Here is a 16,930-nt window from a genome sequence, read left to right on the forward strand (position 1 = left end):
TTTACGAGACTTAGTTTATTTGTATTTTCTATGCATTGTAAAACATCCATGCGATTTTAATTTTGAGTAAGCCAAAATGCATTTTATGTTTTTGTAATCTATTAAATAGTTATAATATAACATTAATAAATGACATGCTAAGTGTGGTCCTTGTTGTATTGTTTTCGTGTTGATCTTAAACCCAATTAGCAATCAAGATGTCCTTTGTCATCTTAAAATCATAAGTGGACATGATGCCCTTCTTTATCTAACAACGAGTCAGTGACCATGATTTTCTTTTATAATTAAAAACAAACGTTTAGCACTGACGTCCTCTAAAAAGCAATCAAGAGCTATGGTAGCCTAATTCAAAAAAAAAATCCTAGGAAGGTGTCACAGAAAAAATTAAAATAGCCTTTCTAGACGTAATAATTATTTGGATTATGGTAGCTTGTTGAATCTATCAATCTATCAGAAGGTCGGGATGTCCTTTGTTATAAAATCTCTCATTCAAGTGTATTAATGAATCTATCTAATAAATTAAAATAACATAATTACAAGTGTTGCGTCCGAAACTCATTTCTGGATTGACATTACAACAGGAACGTTCATTCATGAAAAATATTGAAAGCCAATGCTGTATAACTATCTTAGCACATAAAGTTATGAATAAAAACATCCCCGATGTTAAGACAGGCAAACTACAAGAACAATTAGAATGAGAATGAAAATGGGGAATGTGTCAAAGAGACAACAACCCGACCAAAGAGCAGAAAACAGCACAAGGCCACCGATGGATCTTCAACACAGCGAGAAAATCCCGCATCCGGAGGCGGGCTTCAGCTGACCCCTTAACAATAATGTGTACTAGTTAATTGACACTAAACTCCGAAACATATAAATGAACTAAAATTAAAAAAACATACAAGACTAACAAACGCCAAAGGCTCCTGACTTGGGACAGGCGCAAAAATGCGGCGGGTTAACCATGTTTTTTGAGATCTCAGCACTCCCTTATACCTCTAGCCAATGGAAAATAAACGAACACAGCAATACGCACAGTAAAACTCAGTTTAAAGGAAGTCCGAGTCCGATGTCAGAATAAGTAACAAAAGAAACTAAGCAAAATGACAATGATACATAAGTTAACAAAGGACTACTAGCAGTACTGACATGCCAGCTCCAGACCTCAATTAAACTGATTGAAAGATTATATCTTCATCATGTGAAAATCAAGCACAATCCCTCCCGTTAGTGGTTTAATATCATACTATCATAACATATGTGAGAAGAACATAACTCGTATCATGCCAACAACTGTTTTTTTATAATAAATGTGTTTATTTCCGATGCAAAGACCCTGTGAGTGAATCAATATCAATCTTTAATGACCTGACAACAGTATCGTAACTATATCCCTTCTGAATAAGTCTGTTTAAAGGTTTGATTAGCTTTTGAGGTGATTGACGACATTTTTGTGCTTTGTATAGAATGTTATTATAAAAGATTAGATGTGAAATACCTGAACGTATAAGATGTCTACATGTTGATTTATATTTACGAATGATGTCCCTGTACCGATGGTAAAATTTAGTAAATGTTTTGACTAGTTTATGATATCGAAAACTTTGGTGTAATAATTTTTCAGTAGTACAGAGCTTTCTTTCGTTAAAATCAAATACGTTGTTACACACACAAACGAATCTAACAAGTTGAGATGTATAAACACCATAAGATGATGACAAGAAAACGTCACCCTCTAAAAGTGGATAATTAACAATAGGAAATGAAAACTCATCTCTTTTATTGTAAATTTTGGTATAAGCTTCCCGGTAAAGATAAAGATATCAGGTTCCAGGAAAGGGCAGTGTTCATTGTTATTATTAGGTTTATTTAAAGTCAGTTCAGCAGAATAAATCTCTTTGATGTACATACTGAAGTCGTCATTATTGAGATCCAAAATATCATCCAAATATCTAAAAGTGTTATTAAATTTTTGTATCAGACGTTGTTTCGATGGGTCTTTGCTGGTTATAGTAATAAATTGTAACTCAAAACAATACAGGTCCGCAATAAGTGGTGTACAGTTAGTCCCCTTTGGAAATCCGATAACTTGACGATATATGGAATCTCCATACCGAACAAAAAAACACTTTATCACTGATGGGGGGAGATACTGGTAGTACTCTGGGTGACATCAGCTAACCTTCGGTATTTAGTTAGCGTTATTATTTCTCATTGTTCTGTTTTAGGTTTTATGTTATGACAACCAATATATTACACTCTAACTATAATATATTCGATAGGCAGTGCATAAAACGCTTTACAAATCAAGTCAGAATGTTCTTCTCCTATAGAAATAAAATAAAATATGGAAACAAAGCAGCTGATTCTACTAAAAACAACCATCTTCCCATTGATACATGTCAGCCAACTCCTATAGAAACAGAACAGCTTACCTCTCCTGGAAACAGACGAACAAACTTCTCCATATGACAGAACAGCGAACTCTGGAAAATGATAGCCAAGTCCTTCGTGACAGCATAAAGCCAACTTTCCCTGAATGCTCTATATCGATTGGTCATTTCAAAAAAGAAAAAAAAAATATCGTCTTTTTGGTGGCAAAGTGTTGATCTCAACTGACCGTAACTGTCATTTTAGTCGAGATATCATGCAGAACTAGAAGTTTAATAACAAAAATACCGAACTCCAAAGAATATTTAAATCGGAAAAAATCAAAAGCTCAAACACTTCAAAAGAATGGAAAACAACTGTCATATTCCTGACTTGGTACAGGCATTTCCTTATGTAGAAAACGGTGGATTAAACCTGGTTTTATAGCTAGCTGAACCTCTCATTTGTATGACAGTCGCATAAAGTTCCATTACATTGACAACATTGTGTGAACAAAACAAACAGACATGATAGGTAAAAATGTAAAAAAATAGGGGTACAGCAGTCAACATTGTGTTATAAGGTTAATCACTATAAAAACAAACAAATATGTAAACAAAGAAAAACAAAATAGCATATAGACAAATCACATAAGCAAAAATGATAGACAAGAATACAAAGAATGACCAAAGCACAACAACACATTGGCGGAATGCATAAGTACCGAGCCACGCCAAAAGAATATTGCCAAAAATGGACTAAACCGTTAATTTACAAAGACAAATAAAAGAACACTATAACACGTAATTAAGATGATAAACAGTGTCAGTACCTAGAATCTATACTTCAAGACTTTATTGTATATGGTGCATACTTATTTCATGTTCAGTGGTACAGATGCGATTAAAGGTCATCAAACGTTTAATTATTCGGTGAAGAAACATATATAGAGCGGAACGTGAATTTAGAGAATAATTCTACCTTCTTTTTTTATTCATGTAAGAAGCTCTTGTATGAAGTCTGTCTGAATAAACGAACAGACGACATCATGAGGAACATAATTGGTTCCCAAATGAATGCGGGCTTTTTGTTGAAAAAATAGACACCAAATTGGACAAATGTGTTTCTTATAAATTAAATTAAATGCTTCTTTTACATCTTCAGAATGTCAGTTTCAGAGAATTTTTGTTTGAATTAGGGTTGATTTTATGAGTATGATTTGTCTATTCCTAAAACAAGATAATAATAGTACTTTGGAAACTTTTTTCATGAAACAACGTTAAACTTCATCCTTCAATCTGCCTTTATGTTAAAACAAGCAATATATGTGTAAAGGATAGGAAAATCAACTGGTTTTTTTTAGTTAGACAGAAAAATCGGTAGCATGTTGGAGGACAATAACAATAATGTGTAGAAAACATGAAAATAATTTAAACATATAACAGTTAGCTAACAATGATAGAAACAATTTAGCTTTTTGTGTGAAATATCATATTCTTGTTCGTCAATTTAAATGGTAGGTATTTAAAAAATAGATTAACTTTTCCTCTTTTTTTTTCATCAAAACCAGGTTTTCCGAGTTACATGGACGAAACTTCAATTCTTCCTGTTATTAAATGCATATGTTAACCGATATTTGGTGTAGTTTTTAAAAATAGAGATACTTGTTTTATTTTATCAGCAATTAAATGAAGGCCTTGAGAATTACTGTCAAAATATCAATATAGCATTTCCTTTTCTAATAAACTTTAAAAGAAGGGATATCATAATGATAATTTGTCAAAAATTTCACTTTCTTTATTTACTTATTTATGGTTTGAAGCAAGACGCAGATGTTTGAGTTTATCTGCAATGAAGTTCTGAACAAATGTATCCTGTGCATTGCACAAGATTGTTTCATCCTGTACTGTTTTTGACGTTGCTGTATTAAGTTTACTCTGAAGTACAACTACCTATATAAAAGGGAAGTATGGCAAGCTTTCAGATCAGAAGTTTTTGTACTTTGAGAGCTTCATTTCAGTAATTCTTTTGATATGGTATAATGTTTATTATTGTCTTGTCTGTACATTTGTATAAGAAGTCTTTTACCCCTAAATTAGATTACCTTTGCGTTATTTGGCAAATTCTTTCGAAATTTTGTGGTCCTCAATTCTCTTCAACTTTGTTCTTTATTTCGCCTTCTTAACTTTTTTTTTGTTCGAGCGTCAACGATGAGTATTTTGTGGACGGACGCGCGTCTGTCGTGCAAAATGTTTATCCTTGTATTTATGATGAGTTTATTTATATATACCGTTATTATAGAATAAAATCTTTCTCTGATTCAAACAAAAAATACTCTGAAATTGACATTATCAAAAGTTTTAATTTCTTGATTGACAACATATTTGTTACGTTTGGAGCACATGTTTTTCAACAAGCAGTCATCATTCCTATGAGAACCAACTGTGCTCCTCTTCTTGATGACTTGTTGCGTTATTCATATGAGGCAGAATTCATACCTAAGCTTGTTTATAAGAAAGAAAAGCGAGCAGTTTGCTTTAACTTCACATTCCGCTGTATAGATGATTTATTCTCACTAAATAGTTCAAAGTATGGTGACTGCGCTGAATGCATCTATCCCATCGAACTTGAAATAAAAAATACAACAGATACAGTTAAGTATGTTCTTTATCTTGACTTACAACTAGAAATTGACTATGAGACACGGTTGAGAACAAACCATTAAGATACAAGATAGGTTTGCTTCCCAGTGCCTGCATAGGGAGTATACATCTCCAGTTGATACATAATTCAAGAGCTTGCGTTTCCTATCATGATTTCCTTATGGACACCACCACGAATTTGTCCGTTATGGAATATCTGTTTCAAGAATGACGATGAAGGTATTACAATTATCGTAACCACAACCCTGTCCTTTTTTCCTCGGATTGACATCACCGAATTATACTTATCACCGATATTAAAATAAGTAGAAGTGGTATGATTGCCAATGAGACAGCTAATAATTAAAGTTCAAAGAAGTGGATGTAAGCAATTATAGGCAATCGTACAGTCTTCAACAATAAGAAAACCGCATACCGTATAGTCGGCTATAAAAGGACCCGAAATAAAAACTATAAAGCAATTTAATGCAGAAAACTAACATATCATGTGTCGGTTCCAAGTTAGAAACTTTGATTTTGTCATTAAAGGAGTTTGGTATAGATGGCAGATCCTTGCTAGTCTTTGTTAATTTGCTCGCTATGTTTTTTTCCCAATATCAACGGAAATCAGATATAAATGTACTTAATTTGATAGATTAATTGCATTCAAAGGCCCTTTCGTCGTGCATAAGTTTAAACAGTTAATTACTTGACCCTTTACATTCATTATTCTGAACTTCAAAACAGATTGAAAGAATTAGCAAAACATTGCTTCATAAGAACAATGGTAACCACAGATAAAAATGAAAGGGGCAACTTGTTCTTTGTACTGAGGTTATGAGTTCGTACCTCAAACGTAGCAGGTGCGCTCGACTGTTAATCTTTTATTAATTGCCTAGGATTGTCAGTTTTCCTACAGAAGGTCAATGGTCCTAGAAGCCAATCAATAGTGCTGAAATTGGCGTTAAACATCAATCAATCGATCAATTCTAAATCGATTAAGAGTTTAAAGCAAGGTAACAGACACAATGTTTCACTAGGAAATAGGATACAATCGGTAATATATATAAATAACATTTGGTTGAGGCAAACTAAAGGTAGAATACAGAAACGAAAAATTCTGCAATTTTTCATTTGTAAAGGGGCATAACTCTAGAACGGTTAAAATGACACCACCAAAATTCAAACTTGATCTGTGTTTTGTGGTAATAAGCATTGTGTATAAATTTCATAACATTTGGTTGAGGCAAATTAAAGTTAGAGAATGGAAACAAAAAGTTCAGCAATTTTTCCATTTGTAAAGGGGCATAACTCTAGAACAGTTAAAGTGACGCCACCAAAATTCAAAGTTGATCTGTGTTTTGTGGTAATAAGCATTTTGTATAAGTTTCATAACATTTGGTTGAAGCAAACTAAAGTTAGAGAACTGAAACCAACTTTGGTACGGACGTACAGACGGACAAGGATAAAACTTAATGCCCCCTCAGCAACGGCGGGGGCATAAAAAAGAAGTGATGATACCAATGGGACAATCGAAATTCATGTTTCCAATAAAAACCAGACAACATATAAATGGCCAAAAATATAAACGACAAACAACAATTACAAATACTACACTGATAACTAAGGAGACGACCACCTTAGCAGCTTCACCTGCATATGGGAAATATGGGATATACATTTCCCAACTCATTCGGTATTCAAGAGCTTGCAGCTGCTACTCAGACTTTATAAAACGTCACCAGTGTCTGAGCAGAAAGTTGATGAACCAGGGTTATGTCAAAGAACGTCTCGTCCTTTTTTTTTTTTAAAGTTCATCGACAGATACCAAGACTGTGTTGATAAATATTCTGCATCAACTTCACAAATAATAATGATAGTCTTGAAGTATAGATTTTAAGTACTGACATTGTTTATCATCTTAATGATGTGTTATAATATTCTTTTTATTTGTCTTTGAACATTTTTAACCTTTGCTGTTTATACCATTTTTGTTAATATCCTTTTGGCGTGGCTCATTGTGTTATTGTGCTATGGTCATTTTTTGTATTCTTGTCTTCATGTTTGCTTATGTGCTTTGTCTTTAGAGAATCTATGCCATTTTGTTTTTCTTTGTTGACATAGTTGTTTGTTTTAATAGTGATTAAGATTATAACACAATGTTGACTTCTGTACCCCAATTTTTCACATTTTTACCTATTATGTCAGTTTGTTTTGCTTACACATTGTTGTCAATATAATGGAATTTTATGCGACTGTCATACAAGTGAGAGGTTTAGCTACCTTTAAAACCAGATTTAATCCAGCATTTTCTACATAAGGAAATGACTGTACCAAGTCAGGAATATGACAGTTGTTTTCCATTAGTTTGATGTGTTTGAGCTTTTTTTGCCATTTGATAATGACTTTCCGTTTTGAATTTTCCTTGGAGTTCGGTATTTTTGTTATTCTACTTTTTGATATTCTCGGTAGGGGAAAGAAGTTTTTTTTCTGATGGAATACTCATATTACTTTCACATTTTGTGAGTCTCGCATTTTTTATTTTTTTTACTTTAAACTTTAAACTTAAACCTGGGTGGAACTCAGATGCTCTAGTGGCACCAGTCGTGTTGCTCATGCAAGTACACTTCTAAATATAAGTTGCATTCGGTAATGGCACAATAGAAGAAAGAGGACGGGATTGTTTAACAAGTGGAACATATTCGGGTCATCTGTAACACAGATATTCCATAAAAGTCAATCAAACACTATCGTAAAACTTTTAATGGACAGACTTCAATTTTAGCACTTGGAACACTTAATGGAAGCAGTTAACCCCCATCAAGGAATTCACTCTAGAATAGGATAAATTTGGAGATATGTACTCCATATCAAAGCGCTGCTCCAATGTTGCTAAATTGAAATGGAACATTCACACTTGGGAAATTGAAAAAATCCCTTTGTCGTAAATTAAGTTCTTAAACAAAAGTCATTTTCAGTTTCTAGATAAAAGTTAGAGACAGACTTAACTGTCATATCCTTTATTTCAAGTTTGTTTGCATTGATGCAGTCAACATAGTCACCAAACTCAGAATTATTCACGACATAAATGCTTACTCATTATTGGGGGAAGTCTGTCAAGCGGAGCAAAGTGTGAAGTTGATCTGTAGGTACTCATCATTTACCAGTAATGTAAAATAATATATTTGGATAACACATTTATCTATTAGTTGTAATTGGCTCTGATCTAGCTTTCAGTACCTGTCAGTACTCATAGAATGGTACTTTGTGTCTTTAGTCTATTGTTAAGTTTTTTTTTGTGCTTTGTGTTTCACAAAATACCAAAACGCGGATAAATAGAAAAATAGATGAATAAACATGGGTATATCATATTATTGCCATTCAAGACGAAGATGTATAAAAGCATGGTTCAGACAAACTTTTATTTTAATCCCCTTAAAATTAACAGTTATTCTATGTTGTGTTTAAAGCTTCATTCAGATCATTCATATCTATGTTTTCAATGTCCATTTCTGTGTTTTTATTTTCTGGTAATTGATTGTGCCAATGTTTAGCTTTACTTCCACGACCTCGTCCTCTCGACCGCTGAAATCCTTTAGATACACCATGTCCAAAAGAAAAATTCTGAGGTACTCTGAAAAAAATAATTGATAGAGTAACATTGAGCAATGCATTGATATAATATGATAACCCCCATACATTCCCATTTTACACTGACATTTTTGAAACTTTAGTAAAATTGAATATAGTCCAAACATCCTTTCTGACCTTACAATCTGGTTGGATGTAGGCTACCATAATATCATGTTACAATCATATCCTTTGAAACATTCATGTTATGAGTCAGAGTGCACTTTGTATTACTGGATATAAGAAGTATATGACTTTGAACTATATTCCTGATCTTTACCTTCTAGATAAACAATTCAACCTTGCCAATGACACATCCTATAAAGTAGGCTACCATACCAACTAATTTAATAGCATTCCAAAGTTATAAGCTGGACATGACTTGATCTATTGCCAGTATTGGACAGACAGAGATTCCTATAAACTCCTCCCTCTTTGTTTGTATAGGTAGGTATAACAATTTTACTGTAGTATTAATAAGGGACAGGTTTGTCTTATATTTGTGGAAAAAAATAGGTAAGCAGGAATTGTACATGCCTGATGAAACTTTGGATTTACTATTTGACATATTGTATGAATACCTGTTTAGTGTTGAAGATTGTTACTATGTTGATCTCTAGATGTCTTTTAAATATTTGTATCATTAGGTTTCTATCTCATTGATGCAAACCCAACATCTTTTTTCTTCATCTTTAACATGTCAATTATTCCTATTGATGCTAATGTTTTTCTTAAGTTGTATGGTAAGCCAACAATCTTTTTTCAATAGTATTATATAGACAAGGCAATTTCAAATCAATGCATTCCCTTGCAACCCTTTTTCTAATACACAACCACACATACACACACTTGCATGTGTAGAATATAGTGATACTTATTGCCTTCATAAAATTCATTGTTTGGACACAAAGACAAAAATTACCTCTCATATTAGATGTTTCCCTCCTTGTGGCGACAAACACACACATTAGTATCTCCCATGCATGTCAAATTTTATTTCATATGTCCCTTGCCATCTTGATGGGTGTAATTATTTTTAGTCAGCCCATTCTCCAGGAAATTAATGATAAGGTCATACAGTAACATGTTATGTTTTCATCTGAGTCCTTTGTTATATGGATAGTTGTCTAATTGGCAATCATAACAAATCTCTACATTTTTGTTGAGCCTGCAACATGTATGTCGCTAAAGAGAACATATTCTAGTTTCAGTCAGCTTCAGCATTTAGGTTCAGTCTATGGTTTACGTTTATTAGACATCATTTACTTTGACAACCCTTTATGAAATTTTATGAACAGAAGCTTTTTCGTGACCAAAAGACAGTATCCTGAGCAAAATAATAAAGACTTTTTTTTTATGTTTTTATATATTTTACTGATAAAAGGACTTAGTTTTTTACAGTTAACAAGTGGATACAGTCTGTTGTTAAAGTTTGTTACACATCAATTACTTTGTCAAACCTTCATAGAATTTTATGAAACTTTGGCAGAAACCTTTTAATGATTAAGAGATAATGTCTGAAGCAAATTTTGAAAATATGTCTTTTTTTCATTTTCATGATTTGACTCATAGATGGGCTTAGTTTTTTTCAGTTAACATTTATATATAGACAGTCTAAGATTATGTTTTTTTTACACAAAAAACTTGTTAACCTTCATGGACTGTTATGAAACTAGGACAGAAGCTTATTTCAACATCATGAAATAGCATCTTTAGAAAAAAATTTTTTTTATTTTTTTCATTTAATATTTTACTAATAAATGGACTCACTTTTTACAGTCAACATTACTCTTATACACTGACAACAGCAATTATAGGTGAGACACAGGGTTTTGCAGAACTCTTTAAGGATTTTATATAAAAGGTCAGTTTTTAAACCTTTTTTTTTTCTCAGTATAAGGATGTAATTAATATTCATCATCTGAAACTAGATACTGTCATTTAAAAACAAATGTGTATACAGCATCCCCTGAAACAGCAATAATTCAATTAGCATTTGTGTTGATTGTACAACAGTCCAAATAATAAATGCCCACAATAATTTCTGAACTAATAGTACACTACCTATAGCTGAACTTTAGTTTAGGTCTGTTCTCTTTGTCAACTTCTGTTTCCATTGACACAGATTCTGTCAACATTCCTGGACGACTCTTATCTTGCAGTTTTAGTCCATGGTCATTACTGTTATCCCTTTCTGTTTCCATGGAGATGAATTCTGTTGAGGTTCCACATGGAATTTTATCTAGTAATTCCTGTTTGTTCTCTTTACTGGTATTTACTGTTGTTTCCATGGTTATAGATGTTCTAATTTTTTTATTGGTGTTTGAACTATAGAAAAAAAAAATGCTTTTTCATGTTTTGTTTATTAATATATTGTGTATATATCATTAGAAATTTTGTTGATTCCAAGAACTTTCAAGATCACTTTAATAAGTAAAGAGTAAGGGTCCATTACTCATAAGAATGTTTGTGGAGAGTAACAGGTTCTCTGCAGGAACAACAAACTTTGCAATAAGACTATGAGTGGTGCACATCACATGCAAGCCAAAACATCCGCCACTACCCAGATTAAAGAAGCAAATAAACTTTAGTTATTATCAGAAGGTTATGCATTTTCAGCTTGCTTTCAGTAACTGTGAGCATATCATTGATACAATATTATTCCCCATAAAATTAGTTGTAACTGTATTTTTGTTGACCATCATTCTTTTATTAAGGAGATTAAAAATGTTCTGGCCTAACTGAGATAGCAAAGAGTAAAGCCCTAGTTTTGTCAACTTAAAAAATCATGAAACCTGATTTTAACAATATTTATTTGTCACTTGTTTGAAACTTGCTCGTCATTTATTTGTGTTGGCTTGGGTGTTTATCTGTAGGCAACACATTGAAACTTCTTTTAGCGTCCTTTTTGTCAATTTTGTCCAGAACTTGAGAAAGATTTTGATGTTGGTTTTCTTTAAAGTAAAATCATAATATGGAACAACAATATTAAAATGGAAAACACGACAGGTTTGATATCTTGTCTTGTTTTCACTTAATTAATTGGTTGTTGCTTGTTTAACATCCAATAAAATGAGAACAAATAAATAAACATTTTACCTTTGTCATTTCGGGGCCTTTTATAGCTGACTATGCGGTATGGGTTTTGTTCATTGTTGACCTATAGTTGTTAATTTCTATGTCATTTGGTCTCTGGTGGAGAGTTGTCTCATTGGCAATGATACCACATCTTCTTATTTTTATATTCCATACAAAAAGTAAGTTTTGCAAGGTAGGTCCACCTGAATAAAGGATGGGGGTCAGAGTTCAGATTTTTTATCAAAAGGAATGGTTCAGAGCTATTTGAGAATTGAACTTCAGTATTTGGAATTACCTTTTATTTGATGTCTTCTCTCTGTCAAACCTGAAGTTGCTAGGATATTTATGAACCTTTATCATGTGATTTTTTCTTTGTTTTCGATTGGCTAACTTCATACTACAGGTAGGAATAAGACACTGAAACTATAAATTAAAGATGGTTACAAAGGTTACATCGCTATAAGATTACTGACTTTTTGCAGATTTGTTTTGACAAATTCTCATTAAACTATTTCTTCATCAAAGGTTCAAACAAAGAGAAATGTGTATCACACTTTCAGTGATATGAATGTGTTTTTGTCAGAGCTAGTTATTCATAAATTCTTTAGTTTACAGAACCCTATAAGTGGTTGTCTCTATATATTCATACAATGTGTAAATACCATTCCTGTCACAAAATCCCCAAGAAAAGTAAATACATTCCAACTTCTTGCTTGGGACAATTAATTTCTGTAATAGAACAACCAGTAGTGACAATTCAGAAAACTTATCGGGGAAAGTAGATTTTTGTATTGTGTTTGTCCCTGGATAAGTAAAGAATTTGGATATTTCCACACCCATGATTCAAAGCAATTCAAGAATATCAAAAAAGATGCAAATACAGAATTTATTATAAGCTCTTGTGTATGATCTCTTGTATTGTACAGGAGCTCTTGTTTATAGTAAAAGGCTATTCATTGAAGTTATTTTTTTTCTCTTTAAGTTTCCTATCTTTTGTCATAAATTAGTGATAATGAGTTGATATTTGATTGATCTTTAATGTGCATCCCTGGAGAGGTCTCAGTTATTTTATTACACTTTCACAATATTATTTTTTTATATATTTTGGTTTTATTGTTGAGTTACTGTCAAATGTTGTTTAGAAAACTTGATTTTACCAAAACTAACTACAGCTCACCATGTGTTGTTTTTCAGCCATTAATTCAAACATGGAATCATGCCACTCTAACAGATGTATATCTAACAGGTGACTGGATGGATAAAATCTTCTACAGATACTACAAACGTTCCTATGGATACTGTTGTAATGGGATTCATATCTGAAATCAATTCTCATTCATTCATTCATAGTATGGATGGGAATTCCTTCAATTCAATATTCTTAAATTTTCATGTCATTTTTCTCTATTCTTTATATGTTTTACCCATTATTCTCTATTCTCTATATTTCAGCACCTCAGTATTCTTTATTCTTTATATTTTGGCCAAAATTTTCTGTATTCTTTATTTTAGGGGCCCTCATACAGTTGGGTTTTATCTTATTTTTGTACAGTTGAAACCAATATATTATTGAAGCAAGCATCTGGGAGTTAAGTGACGTCATATGGACAAGTTTGGGGGATTGGACATGTTTTTGAGGGTTACATATAAATGTATACACTTATACTTATGAACATATATTGTGACATATGTTCATTAGTATAATCTGATAACTGGTGTGATCATGTTATGCAGTATGGGTTTTGCTCATTATTGAAGGCTGTATGATGACCAATAGTTGCTTACTTCTATGTCATTTGGTCTCTGGTGGAAAGTTGTCTCATTGGCAATCATACCACATCTTCTTATTTTTATATGTACATGAATCCTGTGGTATGTTGGTCCCTTGTCACCTGTGTTGCAGAGAACTACTCACATAATACTTTACAACCTGCAGTTTATTTGTTGTTATAAATACTTACTCAGCTAAGGACTGGAAGGATTTGTCACATGTTCCTATACCACAGTTAAATATTGGTTTCCTAGAAATAATACAATATTAGTGTAATGAGTTTTGATCTGGTTAGTACTTTTGATTTCTACAAACTATGTTGATTTCTCCAGTAATTTACAAAATAAAAACAGACATGTTATCTTTTTTTCTTGATTTATGAAGTCTTTATCTTTATCAAGTTTGTTTTTATGACATCTGATATTTACCATACATTGTATTTATTTAATCATTAAATTTAATAACTGGTGCTGAAAGAAGACAAACCCTCATCATGTACATGTACAATGTCAAACTAGGATTGTCATCTCTCCTTATATTGCTAATAGGTTTTAGTTGACAGTTTTCCACTGTCTGATTTTCTGTTGAACCATTGATTAAAAAATAATTCATGTGAAAAATCTATTTCATCCTCAGCAAACAATAAATAACAAAATATCATACAAATTTTTCAAAATATTGAACAATCTTTCACTGTTACCTTTCAAGAATATCGTCCACATCTTCTTTATAGGTAACATGCTTTGTTGCTAAGCAACAAATAATATTTCCCTCTTCAAAAAGTGGACTGTCGGTCTTCATTAATCTTTTGGTTGTAATCCAGCTCCATGATAGTTTTGTTTTCATTTTTATTGTTTTTGTGAATAAAAAAAAAATTTCTGTATATATAAGACTAAAGATAAATAAAACAGAAATAATAAATTTGAGGAAATTTTCTTTTCAGCAGAGTTATTTTTCAGCTAAGGGAAAAGAAAGTCTATCCATTATATCATCAATTTTATCTTGTAATGTTTCTAAAATGTCTGATGAGATGAATAGGCAGTTTTCACCAAGATCTTGGATGACAAATTTGCGACCAAATGCTTCTGTGTCGTCTAGATGAAGAAGAAACTGTTTCATAGCTGGATCACATTCTACAAGGATTCCTTTAGTTACGTTCACCATTATATCAACATATCACTGAAACAAAATGTTAAATATAGTTTTATTATTGATTATTCATGCATTAAAACAAAAACAGCTTTTAATATGAAATTACTGTGACTTGACTGTAAGTGTTGCTCTCCACCTATTGCAGTTTATTAAAAATTCTGACGAAATTGCAATTTGTTTTATCAAACCAAACTGTTCAACTGGTCAGAAATTTTAACAAACTGCTGTAGATAACCACAGTCAAGTCGTGAAAGTGCAAGGTGATAAAGGAAAGCATACTTACATTCAGTTTTATATAAAGATTGGACTAAAAAGGGGGTTTGGCTGATTAATGACTTGTTAGATGAATGTGGAAATTTCATGACTTTTGATAACTTTAAAAATGTATACAATATCAAAACTAATTTCCTTACATATCAAGGCTAATAATTTCTGCAATAAAAAAGTATTTAAAAGAATATAATATATGTATCAATGACTTAGTGAGAGAAAACGGCCCAGTCTTGCCCTCAGTTATAAAAATATTTTTCAAATCCCCGAGAGGTTCAAAAGATATGTATAATATTTTAAACAGTAAAAAGTCAAACCTTAAACAGAAATGATAACAAAAATGGTCCTTAATTCTCAATACAAACTACAATTGGAAAATATCCATATATTGCCCTTTTATATTACCAAGAATTCAAAATTGCAGTGGTTTCAATACAGAATAATACATCGAATTTTAGGTACGAAAGAACTTCTCTTTAAAATAAAAGTGAAAGATACAAATAAGTGTAGTTTTGGGTGTGGAGGTGTCGAAACAATAGAACATCGAAGATACCAATTCTGGTATTTATTCAACAGGAGAGAGAGACACCTATTGACGGTGTTGGAGAGCTGCCTTGAAGCGCTCAACTGTATTAGTGCATACAATACTGTCTTCCAGTTGGTTCCAATGTATTATGCTCTTAACAAAGAAAGAGTTCTTATATGGATCTGTATTATATGAAATAGTGTTTAATGACTTCGTATTGTTCTTCACTGAATTTGCCACTATATTTTCTCTTAGGTTTACCAAGGATTTGTATAGATCTTACTATACAAATCCTTGGGTTTACTTTTAACCAGAAAATCGTTAGGATTAATAGCTCAGACCAAACCCTCAACCAGTTTGTACAGAAATACCAGCCGTTGACTTGTTCTTCTTGACTGTAGATTGTCCAGTTCTAACTTGGCTATCATTTTAATCTTGACTCAATACACCTTATCGCTATTTGTCTGCCATTAGGCATTACTGGACATCACAAAGGTTCCGGTAAAATTTTGAAGACACAATAGAAAATTTCTGACGCCACAATGGAAAAGTGATTGTTGTATGACGTCAAAAGTTCAAGCGGCGCAGATTTCCAAATAGCGATAAGGTGTATTAGAATGTATTTCAATCATAAATTTGTGTGTTATGCTCTTTGTGGGCCCTATAATTTGGAAAAAAATAAAATACTCTATTCTATTCTATTATCTTATGATCTCATATGTAAATCAGTAAACGAGATTTTGAAAAGAAAAAACTCATGTCAGATCTACCAGAAAATTATCCAGACAGCGAACAAATAATCATCACAATTAATGGAGTGGAAAAACAGCTGAAAAATCTTAAACCACACAAGGCTGCTGGACCAGACAACATCAAGCCAATGATTCTGAAAGAACTAGCCAGTGAAATTGCTCCAATCTTAACCATCATATACAATTTTTCAATGGAGAATGGAAAGATACCCGATGACTGGCGAACTGCAAATGTCACTCCAGCATATAAGAAAGGCCAGAAATACATAGCAGCTAACTATAGGCCAATATCCCTAACATGTATTTGCTGCAAAATAATAGAACACATAGTCACCAGTAACATCATGAAACATGCAGAGGTAAATAACATACTATACCCATTACAACACGGCTTCAGAAGTAAAAGATCATGCGAAACACAACTCCTTGAATGTATCGATGACATCACAAAAAACCTGGAAAACGGAAAACAATCAGATCTGCTAATACTTGACTTTTCAAAAGCTTTTGATAAGGTGTCCCACAGCTTACTCCTCCATAAATTACACCATTATGGCATCCGAAGTAAAACAAACAAATGGATAAAGGAATTTCTCACCAATAGAACCCAGGTAGTAGTTGTTGAAGGCGAAACATCTGACAAAGTAAAAGTAGAATCCGGAGTACTGCAAGGATCAGTATTAGGACCCAGTCTTTTTCTGTTTTACATCAACGCCCTACCAGAAGGCTTACACTC

General features: G+C 32.5%; 1 protein-coding gene across 1 annotated transcript; it reads right to left on the reverse strand.

Annotated features, from left to right (window-relative positions):
• Nucleotides 1–8,418: 8,418 nt before the first annotated feature.
• Nucleotides 8,419–14,482, reverse strand: LOC127737526 (zinc finger protein 511-like). The gene is made up of 6 exons (XM_052248335.1): nucleotides 14,195–14,482; nucleotides 13,685–13,744; nucleotides 12,901–13,042; nucleotides 12,019–12,146; nucleotides 10,710–10,973; nucleotides 8,419–8,649 (listed from the first exon to the last, which is right to left on the reverse strand). The coding sequence occupies exons 1-6, from the start codon at nucleotides 14,338–14,340 to the stop codon at nucleotides 8,469–8,471; spliced, it is 921 nt and encodes a 306-aa protein (XP_052104295.1). The 5' UTR covers nucleotides 14,341–14,482; the 3' UTR covers nucleotides 8,419–8,468.
• Between the last annotated feature and the right edge of the window lie 2,448 nt (nucleotides 14,483–16,930).

Source organism: Mytilus californianus, unplaced genomic scaffold, assembly GCF_021869535.1.
Source record: "Mytilus californianus isolate M0D057914Y unplaced genomic scaffold, xbMytCali1.0.p SCAF_4, whole genome shotgun sequence".
NCBI classification, from domain to species: domain Eukaryota; kingdom Metazoa; phylum Mollusca; class Bivalvia; order Mytilida; family Mytilidae; genus Mytilus; species Mytilus californianus.

Excerpts from the sequence above, each read along its gene's own strand:
- LOC127737526 (XM_052248335.1), bottom strand. The coding sequence starts at position 14,340 with ATGAAAACAAAACTATCATGGAGCTGGATTACAACCAAAAGATTAATG. Across the intron at positions 13,043-13,684 it reads TCCTTCCAGTCCTTAGCTGA|ATATGAATCCCATTACAACA; the intron begins GTAAGTATTTAT and ends AATTGATTTCAG. Across the intron at positions 8,650-10,709 it reads AAACTAAAGTTCAGCTATAG|AGTACCTCAGAATTTTTCTT; the intron begins GTAGTGTACTAT and ends TATTTTTTTCAG.